We start from the raw sequence: 17,063 nt of genomic DNA, 5'->3' as shown, positions 1-17,063 counted from the left end.
TATAATATAAGATGTCTTTCAAATCTCGCTTAGTCCCCCTATGATAACATGCTGTCAAACAGTTAGACATTTCTCTGTTGGTATTATTATTGTCAGATAAAAAAGTGTTTTATGTGTTCCAAATAGTTTATACTAAATAATGATTAGATGTAGAACACTTTGGTGTATTTAGAATTTGCAGAATCTCTAAGCTTTAGTCATTGATTGATGGATTACAGACACTAATAGTCTCCCTTCCATCGCTGATACTACTGATGCCCGAGAAACTGTCGCTCTCTATGGTTGAACTGTTCAAAGCGATGATAACACTTGTCGCCATTGTGGATGGATTTATAACAAACTCATCGCCCAACATCAACATATCCTCAATCTTTTCCTCTGCTTCAGAAGAGTTAGAAACACTTGCACCTAAGCAGGTCTCGGACCCGTCACTGGAAAGCGTCCGTTCGCTTGATATGGAAGGCAGTGTTTTACGAGAGTTACAGTCCTCCCGCAGCGCCTGGGGTCTCCTTGATGTTTCTGCATGTTGGCGTAGCATTGGACATCGGTAGCAAACAGCGGCTACACAGTCATGGAACTTATTGATGTTAATACTTTGAAAGTTTTGTTTCTTCACGTACTTGCTCAACTTGTTATATTTCGAAAGGATAGAATGTTTCGTTTCAGTTTTAATTAGTTTGTGATTTTTAACATACGTTCGGTAATCCTTGAAATATGAATGGTATTTGTCAAATTCACGCTTGGAATTTCTCAGGTGTAACACCATACCATGGACACAAGCCGACAAGTAATTAGAATGGAAATCAAAACCTGCATGTGGAGGAGATTCTCTGATGGACACTATGTCTTGTAGAAAGTCTTCTGCTGATTTATTCAGATGAGGTGCACCCACACCAGTTTGAGATACATCTTCCATCACAAATCGTAGATGTGCAAGGTCTAGTAGAAACGTTGATGTATAATCATCAAACTGATTTCTTTCTGTTAAACTAGACAAGGCTTGCAAGAGGCATTCAAAAGCCTGGAAATATTTGTGTCTGGAATGTACACACAAAAATATTTAAACATCTTAAGAAACAGTTGAGGTAAAATAGTCAAAAAATTAATACATCACATTCTTATAAATGGTGGTTTTAGAACAAGGCATACACAAATTATTAATAAATGGACAAAAACATAATAAGACCAGTAGCTAGGTATGCAAGTGAGACCTGGACACTGACAAAGTCAACCGAAATTCTACTCAATACTTGGGATTGGAAAAGAGGAAATTGGGTGGAGAACACGCACTAACCAAGGGATATATCAACCGTAAGAAGACCCACCGATAGTGGTACTATCTGGTACTCCCCGGATTAAAATAAATAATTGCTTTTCTTCGGTTTTTGTAAAGTAATTATGAACTTTTTTATGTTTTGGGAATAATGAAATACAGAGGCAATATAACATTTAAAAGTTTATTTTTTTAATTCAATACATGAGCTCAAACGAATAGTTTTAAAAAAGGTAATGGAATGAGATTGACTCTTACTTCCTAGTGATAGGATCCAGAGTCAGAACTTGATCACAGAAATGCCAGTTTGTTTCAGACAGTATCTCTAAAGCTTTATGAAGATGATCATCTGTCAGGGACCCTGTAGATAGTCTAATAATTCAATACTTAAGTCTGTAAATAACATTGAAATGAAGATATAGATAGAACAAAAAGTAGATAATAAAGCATTAAAATCAGACTGTTTCGCTCTTTTGGCATGCATGGCGATGTTCTTGTATGCTTGCGAGACTTAAACGCTATTAGAAGTATTGGAAGAAAATCCTAGCAATGGAATTGATTTGCTCTATAAGGATTCAAGGTATCACCTACAAAGACTGCATCACAAATGAGGAAAACGTGACAGGATCTCACTGGTCATTAGGCCCCAAAATGACCTGTTGACCACTATCAAAAAACACAAACTTAAACTGTATGGCTGGCTATATCACGAGGTCCTCAGGGCCTGCAAAGACATTCCATCAGAGTACAGTACCAGGAAAAAAGAAGAAAAGGCAGACAGAGAAAGCAATGGTATGACAATCTAAAAGAATGGATGGGCTTGACATTGAAACAGATTCTATATTTTTTACTTCGAACATCTTGCTTAATTAAAAATCGTCAAACAATTCTGAGATTCCATTAAAATGTATTTTTACTTAGGAACAGAAACCAGGGATTTCTTCGAGTATTTCTTCCAATTCATTGTGATCTAGTAGCCTACTAGCCGTACTAGGATTATGCCATAAGATCAGTGACTTCTGTTGTGCTAGCAGGTTAGTTGCTAATTGTATTACCTTGTCTATTACCTATAGCCTCTAGATATAACTTACTGAGACATGGAAGTAATGGACTTAACAAGGTCGCAGTTCAACAAATTATAATAAGGATTTTACTTAGCAACACAAAAATAAATAAGGAAATAAAGGTTGTGTTGGCCAAGAGAATGAAGTAAAAAAAATGAGAATGCAAAATAGTAAGACAAAGACCTTCCTCACCGAGGCACACTACTGTCTCGTCTCAATAACAAAGCTTTGACTTTAAATTAGACTCATCCTTAATCTAATCTTTAGAGTATAAACCAAAAAGAAAACCTGTTCAACTCATACAGGTGAATTTATCTTTCTAACTATAGACTAAGTAGATATATATTTACAGTAACCAACTGATTAATAACATAAATAAATAAAATGTTCTTCAGCTCCTATTTTTGAGTAACCGGGTCAGAGCACAACAACCAAGTACAACATCAGCCTCATTCAAAGATGCAATATGAGACACATACAAAGACACATTGTGCCACGTACAAAGACACATTGTGCCACGTACAAAGACAAATTGTGACACATACAAAGACACTTTGTGACACATACAAAGACACTTTGTGACACATACAAAGACACTTTGTGACACATACAAAGACACTTTGTGACACATACAAAGACACTTTGTGCCACATACAAAGACACATTGTGACACATACAAAGACACATTGTGACACATACAATGTAACAATTACCTCCTTGCGATAGCTGAAACAGCAGGGAAGACAAGTTGTCAAGAGGAACACACATTATGTACGGTGTAATATCTCCAGTATAACGTCTTAGCTCTAAAGATTTCTTGTAACACTTCAAAGCTTTTCGTAGGTCAGTATCCTCTGTGAAATATATTTACAAGTAACTTACAGATAACAATTCTGCACGCAAACGTTTTAAAACTTATATGTTATTTCAAACTTATCTGTTAATTCAAAATTATCTGTTATTCCAAACTTATCTGTTATTTCAAATTTATCTGTTAATTCAAAATTATCTGTTATTCCAAACTTATCTGTTATTTCAAATTTATCTGTTAATTAAAAATTATCTGTTATTCCAAACTTATCTGTTATTTCAAATTTATCTGTTAATTAAAAATTATCTGTTATTCCAAACTTATCTGTTATTCCAAACTTATCTGTTATTCCAAACGTTTCTGTTATTTCAAACTTATCGGTTATTCGAAACTTATCTGTTATTTCAAAATTATCTGTTATTCCAAACTTATCTGTTATTCCAAACTTATCTGTTATACTTCTAAAAACCCTGAAGTCAACCTTTTGCTTCTAATTCTAGTGCTGCTAGTATGGAGAAGTACGTACCTACTTGATTTGGTTTAATTCTTTGTGACGGACATTGGTGAGAATCATCTGTCTGTGTATCATGAAGTGTATCAAATAATGAATACAAATCATCCACTGGACTTTCTGAATTATATATAAATCCAATATTTCAACTTTGCATACAATGCGTACACATGTAAATACTAGTATAAAAAAATAAAAACTGTTATATTACATAGAATTTTTGTTTTAAGTACAAATATTTTAAACATAACAAATTGTGTGTGGGTTTTAATGTTTCACAAATTTTCTAAATCATTTCATTACTAATAATCCCTTATTGGCTAAGATTACCTGTACAGATTTGTGGGCAATGATAGTCACTCATGCTATCTGTCACGTGATATTCAGTAGCAGTGTTATTATTATCGTCTTCTGTTTCTGTAAAGTGTTGCAGGCTTTCGTTCTCTTTATCAACTTCATCAATTCTGGACAATTCACAAAGAATAAAGACAAGAGATTTGAGCTCCCCTCTCAGACCTTGCAAACTATAGTGCAGATGATGTAAAAGTTATCTGTTTCTTTTCCCCAAATAATTTCAGGTACCCATTTAGAGCAGGTTTGACTCACAAGCGCCTTAAGATTCCAAAATAAAAATCCCAGTCTTCACCAGGATTCGAAACGGGACCCCGGTTAGAAAGCTAAGCGCGTAGCCACTCAGCCACATGATTTGTTTAACTATAATATAGCGATTGTATCCTCTCGATCTATAAAATCTACTATTACTATCATTTTCAAAATGTTCTATACACACGTAGGAGATTTTCACAACAAGCTAAACAATGTCAAGGAGGCTAAATTAAAGTTCAATACTGCCAACTAAATTAAAGTTCAATACTGCCAACTAAATCAAAGTTCAATACTGCCAACTAAATTAAAGTTCAATACTGCCAACTAAATTAAAGTTCAATACTGCCAACTAAATTAAAGTTCAATACTGCCAACTAAATTAAAGTTCAATACTGCCAACTAAATTAAAGTTCAATACTGCCAACTAAATTAAAGTTCAATACTGCCAACTAAATCAAAGTTCAATACTGCCAACTAAATTAAAGTTTAATACTGCCAACTAAATTAAAGTTCAATACTGCCAACTAAATTAAAGTTCAATACTGCCAACTAAATTAAAGTTCAATACTGCCAACTAAATCAAATTTACCAACACAATAAAGTTAATTCTGCAATGCTAAAATGAACATAGCTGTAACGATATAACTATTATTAAAAACCTAGCCTATCAACATTTATTGTTTTTTTATACACCCGATACACCAACAAATCTAGCTAGTTATAAATTTTCCGCCATGTAAAAAAATAAATCATCCAGTAGATCCAGTGAATTTTTGTTCACTTACATTTTTTCATTGTAGTCCTGTCTCTGTAACATTTCGTAGACTTCTTGAATGGCTGTCCATTTAAAGAAATGTAATTGACTTTTCTTTTTCAGAGCCAACTTGGAGTCGAGAAAACTTTCTGCGAGCTGCCAGTCTAGAACTTTTCATACATACAAGAAATAACAAATGATAAAACTGAAGAAAAGAATTAAAACAGGTTACGTCGTTAAGAAAACTTCTTGCTAATTAAATTTTGAAAACAAGGCTGACTGGACGTGCGGTATGCGATTTAAACTGTCATCAAGAAGGTCCCAAGTTTGAACCCTGCCAGCTGCCATTCCCTGACTTCCTGCAGGAGGTTTTGCTATAACGTAACACTCTGAAGGTATGATAGGAATTTGAAACACAGACTCCAGCGTGATGTTTGTTTTTTTCAGAATTGTTGCTAGTTCCAGTTGATATTATTAGTTTACATCTTGTTTAAAAGAACTTAGTTTTGAGTGGAAATTATCATTAGTGTCCCTTACATTTTGTAATACTAATAAAAGATCTTGGTTTTATACTTGTTTTTTTTTAAGTTCGTGTTTAAAGTAGTAAATTTGCTAAAGTACACAGACTGTTGTTTTGTTTTCTTATTTAATTGTTCTTGTTTAGACCATTATTTGTTCAACATACAAAATCATTTATCAATATATTTCACGCTGTTCAACTGTTGCTCTAGCTAACTTAAATAGACCGCCAGCGGACCACTGATTTGTCTGCGCAAGATGGGGGGAAAATATGCAGGTCGCAACTAGGTCTGCATAATCGTGTGAATCACTGCACGCATCCTTAATGTTCGGAATCAAGACATTTCCATTATTATAGCTAACTTATATTTTCTTCTGCTTTCCAGTTACTATGGCGGAGATTAAACTGGAATATTTTATTAAACTCTGCTTACCAAGATCAAGATCTTTACTGGCCTCCAGGCGTGTTGAATATTTCATCAGATTGTTGTATAGGTGGCTGGCATCTTTCTCCGCAAAGACAACAATAATTACTTTGCCAGCCGTTACACCGACCTGTATATGAAAGTAAATTTGAAATGTTACCTTTGTAAAGATCTTTACTTTCTAATAACAAGAAGCGGAGAAAGAAAGAGAAGGTCATAATACATAAAGAAGACAAGATTCCTTCCCTTAGTATTTGATTCCTTCCCCTAGTATTGTCTCATTGCTGCTAACGATACTCTAATACCAGACGATTATGTCTAATACTTTTTTGAACATAATCATACACATTGTAATACTCTAATGATATTAGTCTTTATTGTTAATACTATCCTGGTCGTGCGCTCTGGACTGTCGTTTAGTTTTCTCGATGGGCCAGGGTTTTTGCTTGTTTTAAAACAAAAAAGCTTAGGACACTATGAAGTTTTTTGCCATTTAATGAAAGTAGCTGATTGTCTCCTTAAGTAAGGCTTGTCTTCGAGTTTGAAGATTAATGAGGAATGCTGTGACCTAAATATTTTGCCACATCCAGGGCAAGCATAACCATTTTTCGCAGGTGGTCGATTTAGATTTTCTTTTCGTCGTCTGCGTTTGTTCTCGGCAGCAGATTTTCTTTTGGTCTCAAATGTGTATCCCGCGGCCTTCGTGAGTGACCTCCAGCTGTCTCGTTCCGACGCCACATGCAGCCAGGTGCTCTCTTCTATGTCACTCATTCTAAAGTTATAAAATGTCACTCATACTAAAGTTATGACTCCTTACAACACAAATAAAGAAAATATGCCTCAATTCGTTTTTGTAAATTACAAGTTTTAAATGATGTCTAAAGAAGTATTTAAAATTCATTAGCAAGACCCTCACCTTGCATAGCGCATCCAATGACCCGTCTCGGGGCTGAGGTACTGCCTTGTGTAGAAGCGTCCTAATCTCTGACCAGTGGCTGAAATACTGAAGATCTCTCCCAGTAATATTCATGTTGCCGTCTGAACGAGTTAGTAATGAGGATTGGTTTTGTCTAGAATGAAATAGAAACAATTTATTTTAAAGAGCGATTCATACGAACATGATACTAAAAAATGTTCAATACAGAAGCACTTGAATGTCTCGTGAGTGTTTACAAGAATCAATGTATACTGTTTTGAAGGAGTGTAAAATTTAAAATCTTTTTCGTGTCACTGGCAATGACAAACTCAAGTAAAGCACCCCATTCAGACCTTGCGTTCTATAGGGCAGATATCATGATGTGAACATCATATGTTGGACTGGCACAGGCTAATGAGGGTGTCACGTGGCCAGCACAAAGAACTACAACCTTTACTTTCCTCCAACTAATGTCAGGTGCCGATTAGAGTTAGGTGCCGAAATTGAAAATCCCAGTCTTCCCCGAGACTACTCTTTTCAGAAACCAAGCGTTTAATCACTCAGCCACCTCGCCCCATAAAATGAATGTTTAACTACAAAGCAGAATCTACCCTCTGTATATTCCATTTTGATAAGCCTGACCATTAGTTTCACGTATCATTTATTAACTCTTTCTTTCCTAATAGACGATATCATCGTTGCTCTGACTTCATTAAATGAAATTAACGTTTGATTGTATAAACTTTACTTTGTGTTATGTATAAAGAGCACGCATTCCCCTTTAATTCTATACTGAATAAAACAATTTCTGACGAAAAACAAAAAAAGTTATTCAAGCTTAATCATAGCAGTGTGGAAAAATGCAAATTAGCAAAATGGAGAATTCCGTTGGAACGAGGAAAATAATTATGAAGGGAAAGAGTTAAATACTGTTGAATGTTATTCTTTTTGTGTTCTCCCGTAGCGTGTTTATTGTGTTATTTTCCATTTGTTATGTGGGGAGCGGCTCTGGGACATTATAACAATGCTATCATTTATTTTGTAAAAAAAAAACTCTAAAACTATGTATTTAACACCAAAAGAAAAATACCTGATGCCATAGCGCAGTGAACCACTGTAGGTCATACATAGATAAGTGACTAAAGGGTGGAAGATGAGTCTGTTGAGGTCATGTGTGTCTACAAGGACGTGCCTCTCTCTTAGTCTCCTGAGATATCTCTCGCGCTCCATTGTACTGACCTGAGGTCCCAACATTTCGTGTAACATTTCTGCCAACAAAACAAATACAAGGGTATAGTGCTATTTAAGCAAAAAGTGTGTTCAACAAATTAACTCGTAGAAACAACAATTGTGAGAATAGAATGAACATATTCAAATTTGAGATTCAGCTAATTGCCGGCAACCACTTTCGCCAAACACGGTCATGGCCAATCCGAATATAAATTAATGTCATGAATAGATGGGGGGGGGGGTGCGTTGGCTGAGTTGTTGAATGCTTGGCCTCCTAACCTGAAGTCATGTGTTTGAATCTCTGTGAAGACAGGTGTTGTGTATTTATGTTTCTTGTTGTGTGTTGTGAACGGATCTGTACTGGTTTGTCTTGGTGTCCAGGTCAGTTTGTGTGTGTGTGTACTGTGTTATAGCGAACTGTTTTGTCATTCATGTACAATAAAGCCTAATATAAAGACATGTTTTCCTGTAGTGTTTTACTACAACTGGGATTTTGAATTTCTGGATTCTTAGGGCGCCCCTGAGTCCACCCAACTCTAATGGATAACTGACCTTAATTGGGGAAAGTAAAGGCTGTTGGTCGTTGTTCTAGCCACATAACACCCTGCTCGTTAACCTTTGGCCAAAGAAACAGATGACCTTAACATCATCTGCCCTATAGATCGCAAGGTCTGAAAGGAGAACTCTGAATAGATACCAAAGAAAGTAACAGAAGAAGATCAGGTCTGTAGGATGTAGAGCTAGTTTGTTAGTTTCAGTTAATAATTGTGGGAACAATGTACGTCTGGAAAGTACATCTTTTTTTCATCGCAACGCCTCGCATGACAAATAGACCAATCCTTGACAAATAGACCAATCCTTGATACATAATACATATGCATGGTCACCATTAGGGCTGCTTGTGTTTTAAGCCTTGTCCCTCCTTTTTGGCTGTCCAGTATCTGGAATCAAAGTCCTCTCTTTTACGCCTGACCTCCTATCATTGTATCTCCCAGCTGTTGGTGTTAATCTAGAAGTTCTTAATGTCGCGCTTACATCAACTATTCATTCTTTGATGACAAACACACGTGAATAGAATGCTCAAGCTGAAATAATTTCATTACGGAGAAAGCTTTAGAATTTATTTTTATTTTGTTCCTTTAGGCATCCCCAACTACAATGGCTACCTTACAAAAGCTGGGAAAAGTAACGCGGTTGGTCGTTATGCTAGCCACATGACTCCCTAGTTAACCGTCGGCCATAGAAACAGATGAGCTTTACATCATCTGTCTTATAGATCACAAGGTCTGAAAGGGGAACTTTAACTAACTTTTATTAGACTTTCACTCTGTGACTCTAAAAAAATGTATTTAAAAAGAAATGAGAAACTTACTAGCAGTAATATAGGAGGTTAGATACGAAGATCAGCAGAAATGCATTGAGATATTAAAAATTATAGATCAATTTATTTTTAGTTAGCACAAGGGATGTTCAATTTAGTGTCCCTGACAATCTAGAACTCTTTCTGAAACTCAATATAAAATACACCAAAAATTATTTTAGCACTGAGTTAAAAAACAAGATTAGGGCTTTTTTTTTTCGCCAAGTGAAAGAGCATTTCAAACCAAGGGATCACGAGTTCGAATCCAGGTGAAGGTTGAGATTTTAAACTTGGACATCTTTTCAGAAGGTTCATCAACCCAACGCTAGTGGTTACTAAACATTAGTTGGGGTGCTGGGTCTTTGTTATGGCCACATGACACCCTCGTTAACCGACGTCCATAAAAGCCATAAGTTTCACATCATCTGTAAACAGAGTATTAAGTTAGCTCAACACCCAATCGTCAGGTCGGGACTACGTCAAAAGAAAATATCTTGGAGCCCTCATAGATCTAGGGCAGTGGTCACGTGGTGACAGATTAATACAAAGTGATGAGCTCATTAAGATTTAAATTGTTTACTTTATCTTGACTTTATGTCGACGTCTCTATCCCAAGGTCTCTTTTATAAAGTTACAAATCAATGTAAATGTTAAGAAGACCACGCCCTCTATTGTCCGAGTCTTCGTATTGGTACACTTAACACGTTACAATATTGATTCCTCAACAACCAGATCTTGTAGTCAACACAGAATGTATCCTCACCAATAGCACACTGAGATATCAAAGACCCATGTATTCTTGTGACAGGGACATTCTAACGGACAAAACTAAAGACAGTCCAGATTTTTTTTAAACCCAGAATTTAATTAGTATGATTATCAATATTGTAATTTTATTTTTTTTATTTAAAACAAGACAAGACATAACTAATTTAAATGAATTTAAATAAAAGGGGGCGGGGTGACTGAGTGGTTAAGAGCTACGAAGTTTCGAACCCCGATGAAGACTAGCATTTTGAATTTCGTCATGTTTAGGGCTCCACTGAGCGCCCCAGCTCTGATGGAAAAGTTAAGACAGTCTTTGTTCTAGCCCTACGACCACCTCGTTAAGCGTGGGCCACAGAAACAGCTGACCTAACACAGAAACAGCTGACCTAACACAGAAACAGCTGACCTAACACAGAAACAGCTGACCTAACACAGAAACAGCTGATCTAACACAGAAACAGCTGACCTAACACAGAAACAGCTGACCTAACACAGAAACAACTGACCTAACACAGATACAGCTGACCTAACACAGAAACAGCTGACCTAACACAGAAACAGCTGACCAAACACAGAAACAGCTGACCTAACACAGAAACAGCTGACCAAACACAGAAACAGCTGACCAAACACAAAAAACAAGCTGACCTAACACAGAAACAGCTGACCAAACACAGAAACCAGCTGACCTAACACAGAAACAGCTGAGCAAACACAGAAACAGCTGACCTAACACAGAAACAGCTGACCTAACACAGAAACAACTGACCTAACACAGATACAGCTGACCTAACACAGAAACAGCTGACCTAACACAGAAACAGCTGACCAAACACAGAAACAGCTGACCTAACACAGAAACAGCTGACCAAACACAGAAACAGCTGACCAAACACAAAAAACAAGCTGACCTAACACAGAAACAGCTGACCAAACACAGAAACCAGCTGACCTAACACAGAAACAGCTGAGCAAACACAGAAACAGCTGACCTAACACAGAAACAGCTGACCTAACACAGAAACAGCTGACCTAACACAGAAATAGCTGACTTAAACACCATTTGTCACATAAATCGCTAGGTCTGAGAGTTGAACCTTTTTTTTCTTTATATTTCAATAATCAACATGACAATGATGAGCAAACCTTAAGGAATGTGAATCAATAAATAATTACCTTGTGTATAGGTGCGCAGAAAGACAGGACGACATCTGGCTATGAAAGCTAAGTCTCTATCGTCCAGCCACCTCATCCTCGTGGCCTCTTCCAGTTTTCTTTGAAATATTGATGACAAGAATTCAGGGTCGCTTGTAATCAATGGAATCAAAGATTGCGCTGAATGTGTTGAAGCAGTATTCAGAAATGTTTTAGAAAATTGTATTATCCCGGCTGGAAATGCAAGAACCCGTTGACAAATCCTGACATGGTTGACCATCGCGGACTTGCATTGACTATAGTGTCTTAGTAAACTTTCAACATCCAGATCATCCGTCAGCATTCTAAGATGTACGTCCTCAATATCTCGTCCAGTGGTGGGAAATTTGACGTTAGATGTAAAGATGACATTGACTTTGATGTTCTCCGATGCTGAGAGTCTGGAAATACAGTCGAGGAATTTGAGAAACTCGTGATCGTTTCCTGACATGCGCAGTGCTTCACATTTGTGAAATACAAATATATGTCGTCTGCTTGGGTCAGCCTTTAGTACAGACCGTATTTTGTCAAGTACAAGTGTACTCGTGAGACCTCTAGCAGACGTGAGATTGTTGGCAGACGTAGACTCTTGGCTTAGAAAAGTTCTCTGCAGGAACTCCGTGAAACTTTTCAAAGCTTTGCAGTCGATAGAGTAATGCACCACATTATTGCTCGTCCCATTTGTTTGCATTTCATCAATGACCTGCATGGAAGGTAGAACTCTCATTATTTTTTGTTTCTTATTACTTCTTAATTTAAGGTAATATAAACGTTGTGAAAGTGAAGATTGGATTGCGCATGCCTATTAAGACTCTTAATGCTATGGAGGAGTCTTTGCAGTTGTTTCCCCTATATCTGTCTTATATCTTTTGGCTCCAAGTCAACGCATTGATGTATTAATTAATATACCTATTTTAATGATTCAGTTAGACTTTACAATTTATTTTGTGTTCATTTGAAGTAAATCCTGTTTTAATTAGAAAGCTTGTGTAAACTCACTCTGCCTGTCTGTCCGTCTGTCTGTCTGGCTGTCTGTTTTATATGTTATTTCTTACAGACCCATTATCCGATCAAGTTGAAATTTTTAAATTTTCGCACAATTATTTGCTGTACCTAAACAAAGCATGAATCAACCGATATGTAACCAAGTATTTTGTCGGTAATTATTGATGTCGTTTGGTATCAAAAAGAGAAATAAATACTACATATTGAGAGAAGTGGCTGTAAATGTGAGATTATTTATCTTATTTCGTTTTGTCCCATTTCCTATTCTCGAATAAAGTCGAAATCTTCGAAAAGGACTTATAGTCGATGACAAAGCATGAATAAAAAATTAAACAATTATATAGTCAATTAGTGGTAAATATTTAATTTTGTTTTACATAGAAAAAAATAGATCTATGAAAATATGGCAGTGAATTTGTAGTTCTTCCCTTATATTGCCTATGTTTTTTTTTTATTTTGCTTTTTTTTTTTTAATTTTAAATTATCGGTGGTTGAGGTAAGATGAAAAAAAAACAACAACTTCAAACCGAATGTTTCATTTTTTAAAAATCTAGCATTCATTAGTTCAGTGTTTCTCAAACTGTGTTCCGCGAACCCTAGTGTTCCGCGAGGCCTGAATAGATGGTCCACGAACTACTGGAATAATTAACTAGTAGGTCATCACGTGATATAGTATCTCTAAAAAAAAAAAGCAGTATTTAGCGAAATACTCACAATGTGCGCAATGTTCCGTTAAGGAAAAAGTATAGGATACACTGTATTAGATATTAATAATTGTTCTGTCTAAGTTGTATGAGGCAGGTATTGTCTTCAGAAAAAAAATAATTTTTGAATGTTTTTTTTTGTTTATTTTTCATGTCCTCACAAATAAAATATTTTAAAACTTTTAATTTTAGCGAAAAGAATCTAGTGTGTGCAGTTGATGTTGATGTAGTATGTTGATAGATGTGCACTGCACTACAAAATATTATTTTATTAACATCAGACATAGGTTGAATTAGACTCAAAAAAGTCTAAGGCTGCTTGATCGTGTGCTATGCGCTCTAGAGTGCTGCCTACATGTTCCAGGGTTCGAACCCAGTCCGCTGCTATTCCACTTCGTCCTGCGAGAAGGCTAGGGCTAGGATGTAATAATCTTTCATTCTGAAGGAACATGCAAAACATATAAAACAAAAAAAAAGTAGGTCATGGCAGGGTCGCCGAACTCATTTGAAGCAGGGCACGCTCATTCACTGGATTGTATTTGTAACTAACGATTAAAACTAGAAAGATCCTAACAGTATTAACTCTTTCTCTCCTAACTGACGATGCCAGCGTTGATTCCACCAGAATGTGGTAAATAATTACGGAGAGAAAGAGTTAAAAGATTAGAGACTCACCTGCTCTATTAGAACTGATTTTCCAACCATCGGTGGGCCATGCAGCTGTACTATTTGACCGGTCCTCATGGCGGCCTTGATTTCATCTTTCTCAGCCTGCCTGATACTTGTTAAATATGGCGTCATTATGATTGGAGACATGATTTAAGACACGTTTGAGACAGGGGAGTCGGTCTTCGACCCTTGGTTTGAGTAGTTACAAACTTGTGATAAAACTAATGAGGAAAACAAGAGTAGTAGACTAGTAGACACAAACAGGAAGAAAACTAAAAAAAAAACAACATAGAAAGCATCTAAATATAAACTTGGCATAGCAGGCACGTTGTATTCAAATAACAAGATATTAATAACGCTTGTCTTCGAGTCCGAAAAAATATGAGGTAAGCAGTATTTCTCGTGGTTACGCAGCCCCAGCTTGAACCTACATATTTTGCCACAATTAGTGCCGGTGGTCGATTTATATTTTTTTTTCGCCGTCTACGTCTGTCCTGCTTTAATGATCTGAAAGGTGGTCGACGTAACAGAGGTGCCCTACGGAAACGCTTTAAAGACCTGCATAGGCGCCAACTTGCTTATTATAACAAGCCTTATTATTACGTCATTGGTTATTACGTCATTGGTGTATGAGTGGGTCTAGGGGCACTCGAAACAAAGAAATGAAAGAAAATAGTGTGTACGCTAACCTGTCTCTATTTTATGCAGCAATAATAAGTCTTTATTCCAACTTCTCCGTGTCAGCGGACACAGTGAAAGCGCATGACTGAATATTGTTATTACACACACATATGTTAGCTTCAACACTGAAGTGTATTTCCAACTCTGATAGACTGAAGGTCACTGCAATGAACAGTAATTCCTCCCGATCCGCTTCAATTCATTGACGATTTCCTTCTCGGAAAAAAAAAATCTATTTTTAAATCTATTTAGACAGCTGCTCTCTAGAAAAGTGAACATGTAAAAAGATTGGCTATACATCGTCTCACTTTGATTTATTTCTTTGATGCATGTAAATTGATTGAGTTCGATTACTCCTTCATTATTACACCATACAACGTGCCCAGCAAATTGTAGGTTATTCTATGCTACAAGCAGTTGATCGTTATGGTATTCAAGTTTATGAATAAATATTTTTACATCTGTACGAAACGAGTCGTGTATACATGAAGTGAATGCCATCAAAGAACTGGGACACTTCATTATGAAGATAGTAAGAAATAGTCTAAAGCTTTAGTACGTAAAATCAATAAGCACACTCGGCTGTCCTGTATCGTGTAGTGATTATATTTAAGTGTTATGATTATAGTGTTGACTGTCTGTTCTGAAATATCAAGATCTACTCACCATGCACTAAAGTGTTTCAGAAACTAAAGTGGACATGATTTTCAGTTTTACTTTGTAAGTATCACTTGTGGTTCTGTTGCGTTGTGTAGTATTGGGTTATAGTACTAACAGAGGGGTATCCCGAATATATGGAGGGCTGCGTGGTAAGCGCTAGGAATGTCGAAATAGCTGTCCCGTAGTTCGAATCCAGTCGTTCTGAGGGAGATCTGAACTAGGGCGCAATAATCTTTATTTCAGAAGAAACGATGTCAACTTATTATACAAACAAAACAAATATAATAAAACAAGTGAAATAAAACAATACTTTTTAAAAACATTTAAAAACCATATTTCTCAATACTGTATGTTTTATTTCCTTGTTTCTTTTCTCGATATCAAACAAAAATAATTAATAACCAAAAATTTATTGACTAATTGGTTTAATTGTTTTGATAGATTCATGTATTTTTAGGTACAATAAATGATTGCGTAAAGTTTCAGACAGAGTGAGTGTGCTACAGGATGGCTGTCTGGGCGTGAGGTCTGCGCGCTGGACTGTCGTTTGGTTGTTTCGATGGTCCCGGATTCATTTCCTGCCCGGTGCCATCCCCCTTCGTCCTTCGGGAGGTTTAAAATAGGAAGTAGATTGTCTTCAACTCTTAGGAACATCCGAAACATGTAAATCATTTCACAAACTTTGTAAAAAAAAAAAAACTGTAAGGTAAAGTGTTTCTTTTTACTTTGCATTTAACAGAAATGAAAAACAAGATCCTAGTTGCAATACTCGCTAGGGGGTGCGAGTTACGCCAAATCTTTCTCTCTGCTTAATTTGTTGACTCCTGCTTATGGACAAACAATCCTCCTATGTCACCTTTCCTATAACTGTCGTGTCATCTATATCCAAGTATTCATCGTAACTAACAATCCTAAATCATTAGCACTTATATCCCTACAGTTATATTTTTCTGTCTGTAAAGTCATAGCTAGAGACAGAGTTTAGTTCTTATTTGAGATGAAATCAAGTTACTGAACTGATCTACAACACGTGAAGGCCTTAGAATTAGGATGAGCAATATATTTAAACAAAGATTTTAGTAAATCTTAAAAGAAGGGTTACAATTAGGGTTAGAGTTATGGTTCTCCCTCAAAAGTTACTGCTTTGCTGGCTTTTTCAGTGCACGGACCAAAGGTTTGGAACTCACTCCCCACTGATATCAGACAGACAACATGCTATACCACTTTTACGAAGAACATTAAGACCTACTTGTTTAAAACTTTTTTAGATTAGTTTTGTATTTCTGTTGTCGTGTTTGTGTTTGTAATGTTATTACAGCGCCTTGAGCCTACATTTTGTTTGTTAACAGCGCTTTATAAATAAAATTATTATTATTATTATTATTATTATGGTTTAGTTTAGTATGACAGTGACAATCTAATTATGACCTACTAGTGTAGTGATGATGTTTTCAATCTAATGTTTCCAATCCTGTCATGTTCGTCACAAATAAAATATTGGAAATTCAACAAAGAAAAAGGATTGCTTCCTATGCTTTTTTTTCTTTATATTTTCATACATTCAATTCTATGGCTAGCTCATACATCCAGTTCTATGGTTAGCTCATACATTCAATTCTATGGCTAGCTCATACATTCAATTCTATGGCTAGCTCATACATCCAATTCTATGGCTAGCTCATACATCCAATTCTATGGCTAGTTCATAAATCCAATTCTATGGCTAGCTCATACATTCAATTCTATGGCTAGCTCATACATTCAATTCTATGGCTAGCTCATACATTCAATTCTATGGCTAGCTCATACATCCAATTCTATGGCTAGTTCATAAATCCAATTCTATGGCTAGCTCATACATTCAATTCTATGGCTAGCTCATACATTCAATTCTATGGCTAGCTCATACATTC

At 36.1% G+C, this 17,063-nt stretch overlaps 1 protein-coding gene across 2 annotated transcripts in view; it reads right to left on the bottom strand.

Annotated features, from left to right (window-relative positions):
- Positions 1 to 7: 7 nt before the first annotated feature.
- Positions 8 to 17,063, bottom strand: part of LOC106075739 (uncharacterized) — a 24,337-nt gene continuing 7,281 nt past the window's right edge. The window contains exons 1-12 of one of the 2 annotated variants that reach the window (XM_056005982.1): positions 14,499 to 14,622; positions 13,816 to 14,030; positions 11,414 to 12,134; positions 7,970 to 8,147; positions 6,880 to 7,033; positions 5,973 to 6,093; positions 5,051 to 5,189; positions 3,990 to 4,123; positions 3,675 to 3,779; positions 3,051 to 3,191; positions 1,532 to 1,634; positions 8 to 1,037 (exon numbers count right to left, since the gene is read on the bottom strand). In XM_056005982.1, coding sequence (XP_055861957.1) covers positions 194 to 1,037; positions 1,532 to 1,634; positions 3,051 to 3,191; positions 3,675 to 3,779; positions 3,990 to 4,123; positions 5,051 to 5,189; positions 5,973 to 6,093; positions 6,880 to 7,033; positions 7,970 to 8,147; positions 11,414 to 12,134; positions 13,816 to 13,956 — 2,781 coding nt within the window. In that variant the 5' untranslated portion in view covers positions 13,957 to 14,030; positions 14,499 to 14,622 and the 3' untranslated portion in view covers positions 8 to 193. Of the gene's footprint in view, positions 1,038 to 1,531; positions 1,635 to 3,050; positions 3,192 to 3,674; positions 3,780 to 3,989; positions 4,124 to 5,050; positions 5,190 to 5,972; positions 6,094 to 6,879; positions 7,034 to 7,969; positions 8,148 to 11,413; positions 12,135 to 13,815; positions 14,031 to 14,498; positions 14,623 to 17,063 lie in introns of those variants that run through there. The other variant, XM_056005981.1, reaches the window with a different exon arrangement.

The sequence above is a fragment of the Biomphalaria glabrata genome, chromosome 12 (assembly GCF_947242115.1).
Source record: "Biomphalaria glabrata chromosome 12, xgBioGlab47.1, whole genome shotgun sequence".
Classification (NCBI taxonomy): Eukaryota; Metazoa; Mollusca; class Gastropoda; family Planorbidae; genus Biomphalaria; species Biomphalaria glabrata.
This window is presented reverse-complemented; position numbering and strand designations above follow the sequence as displayed.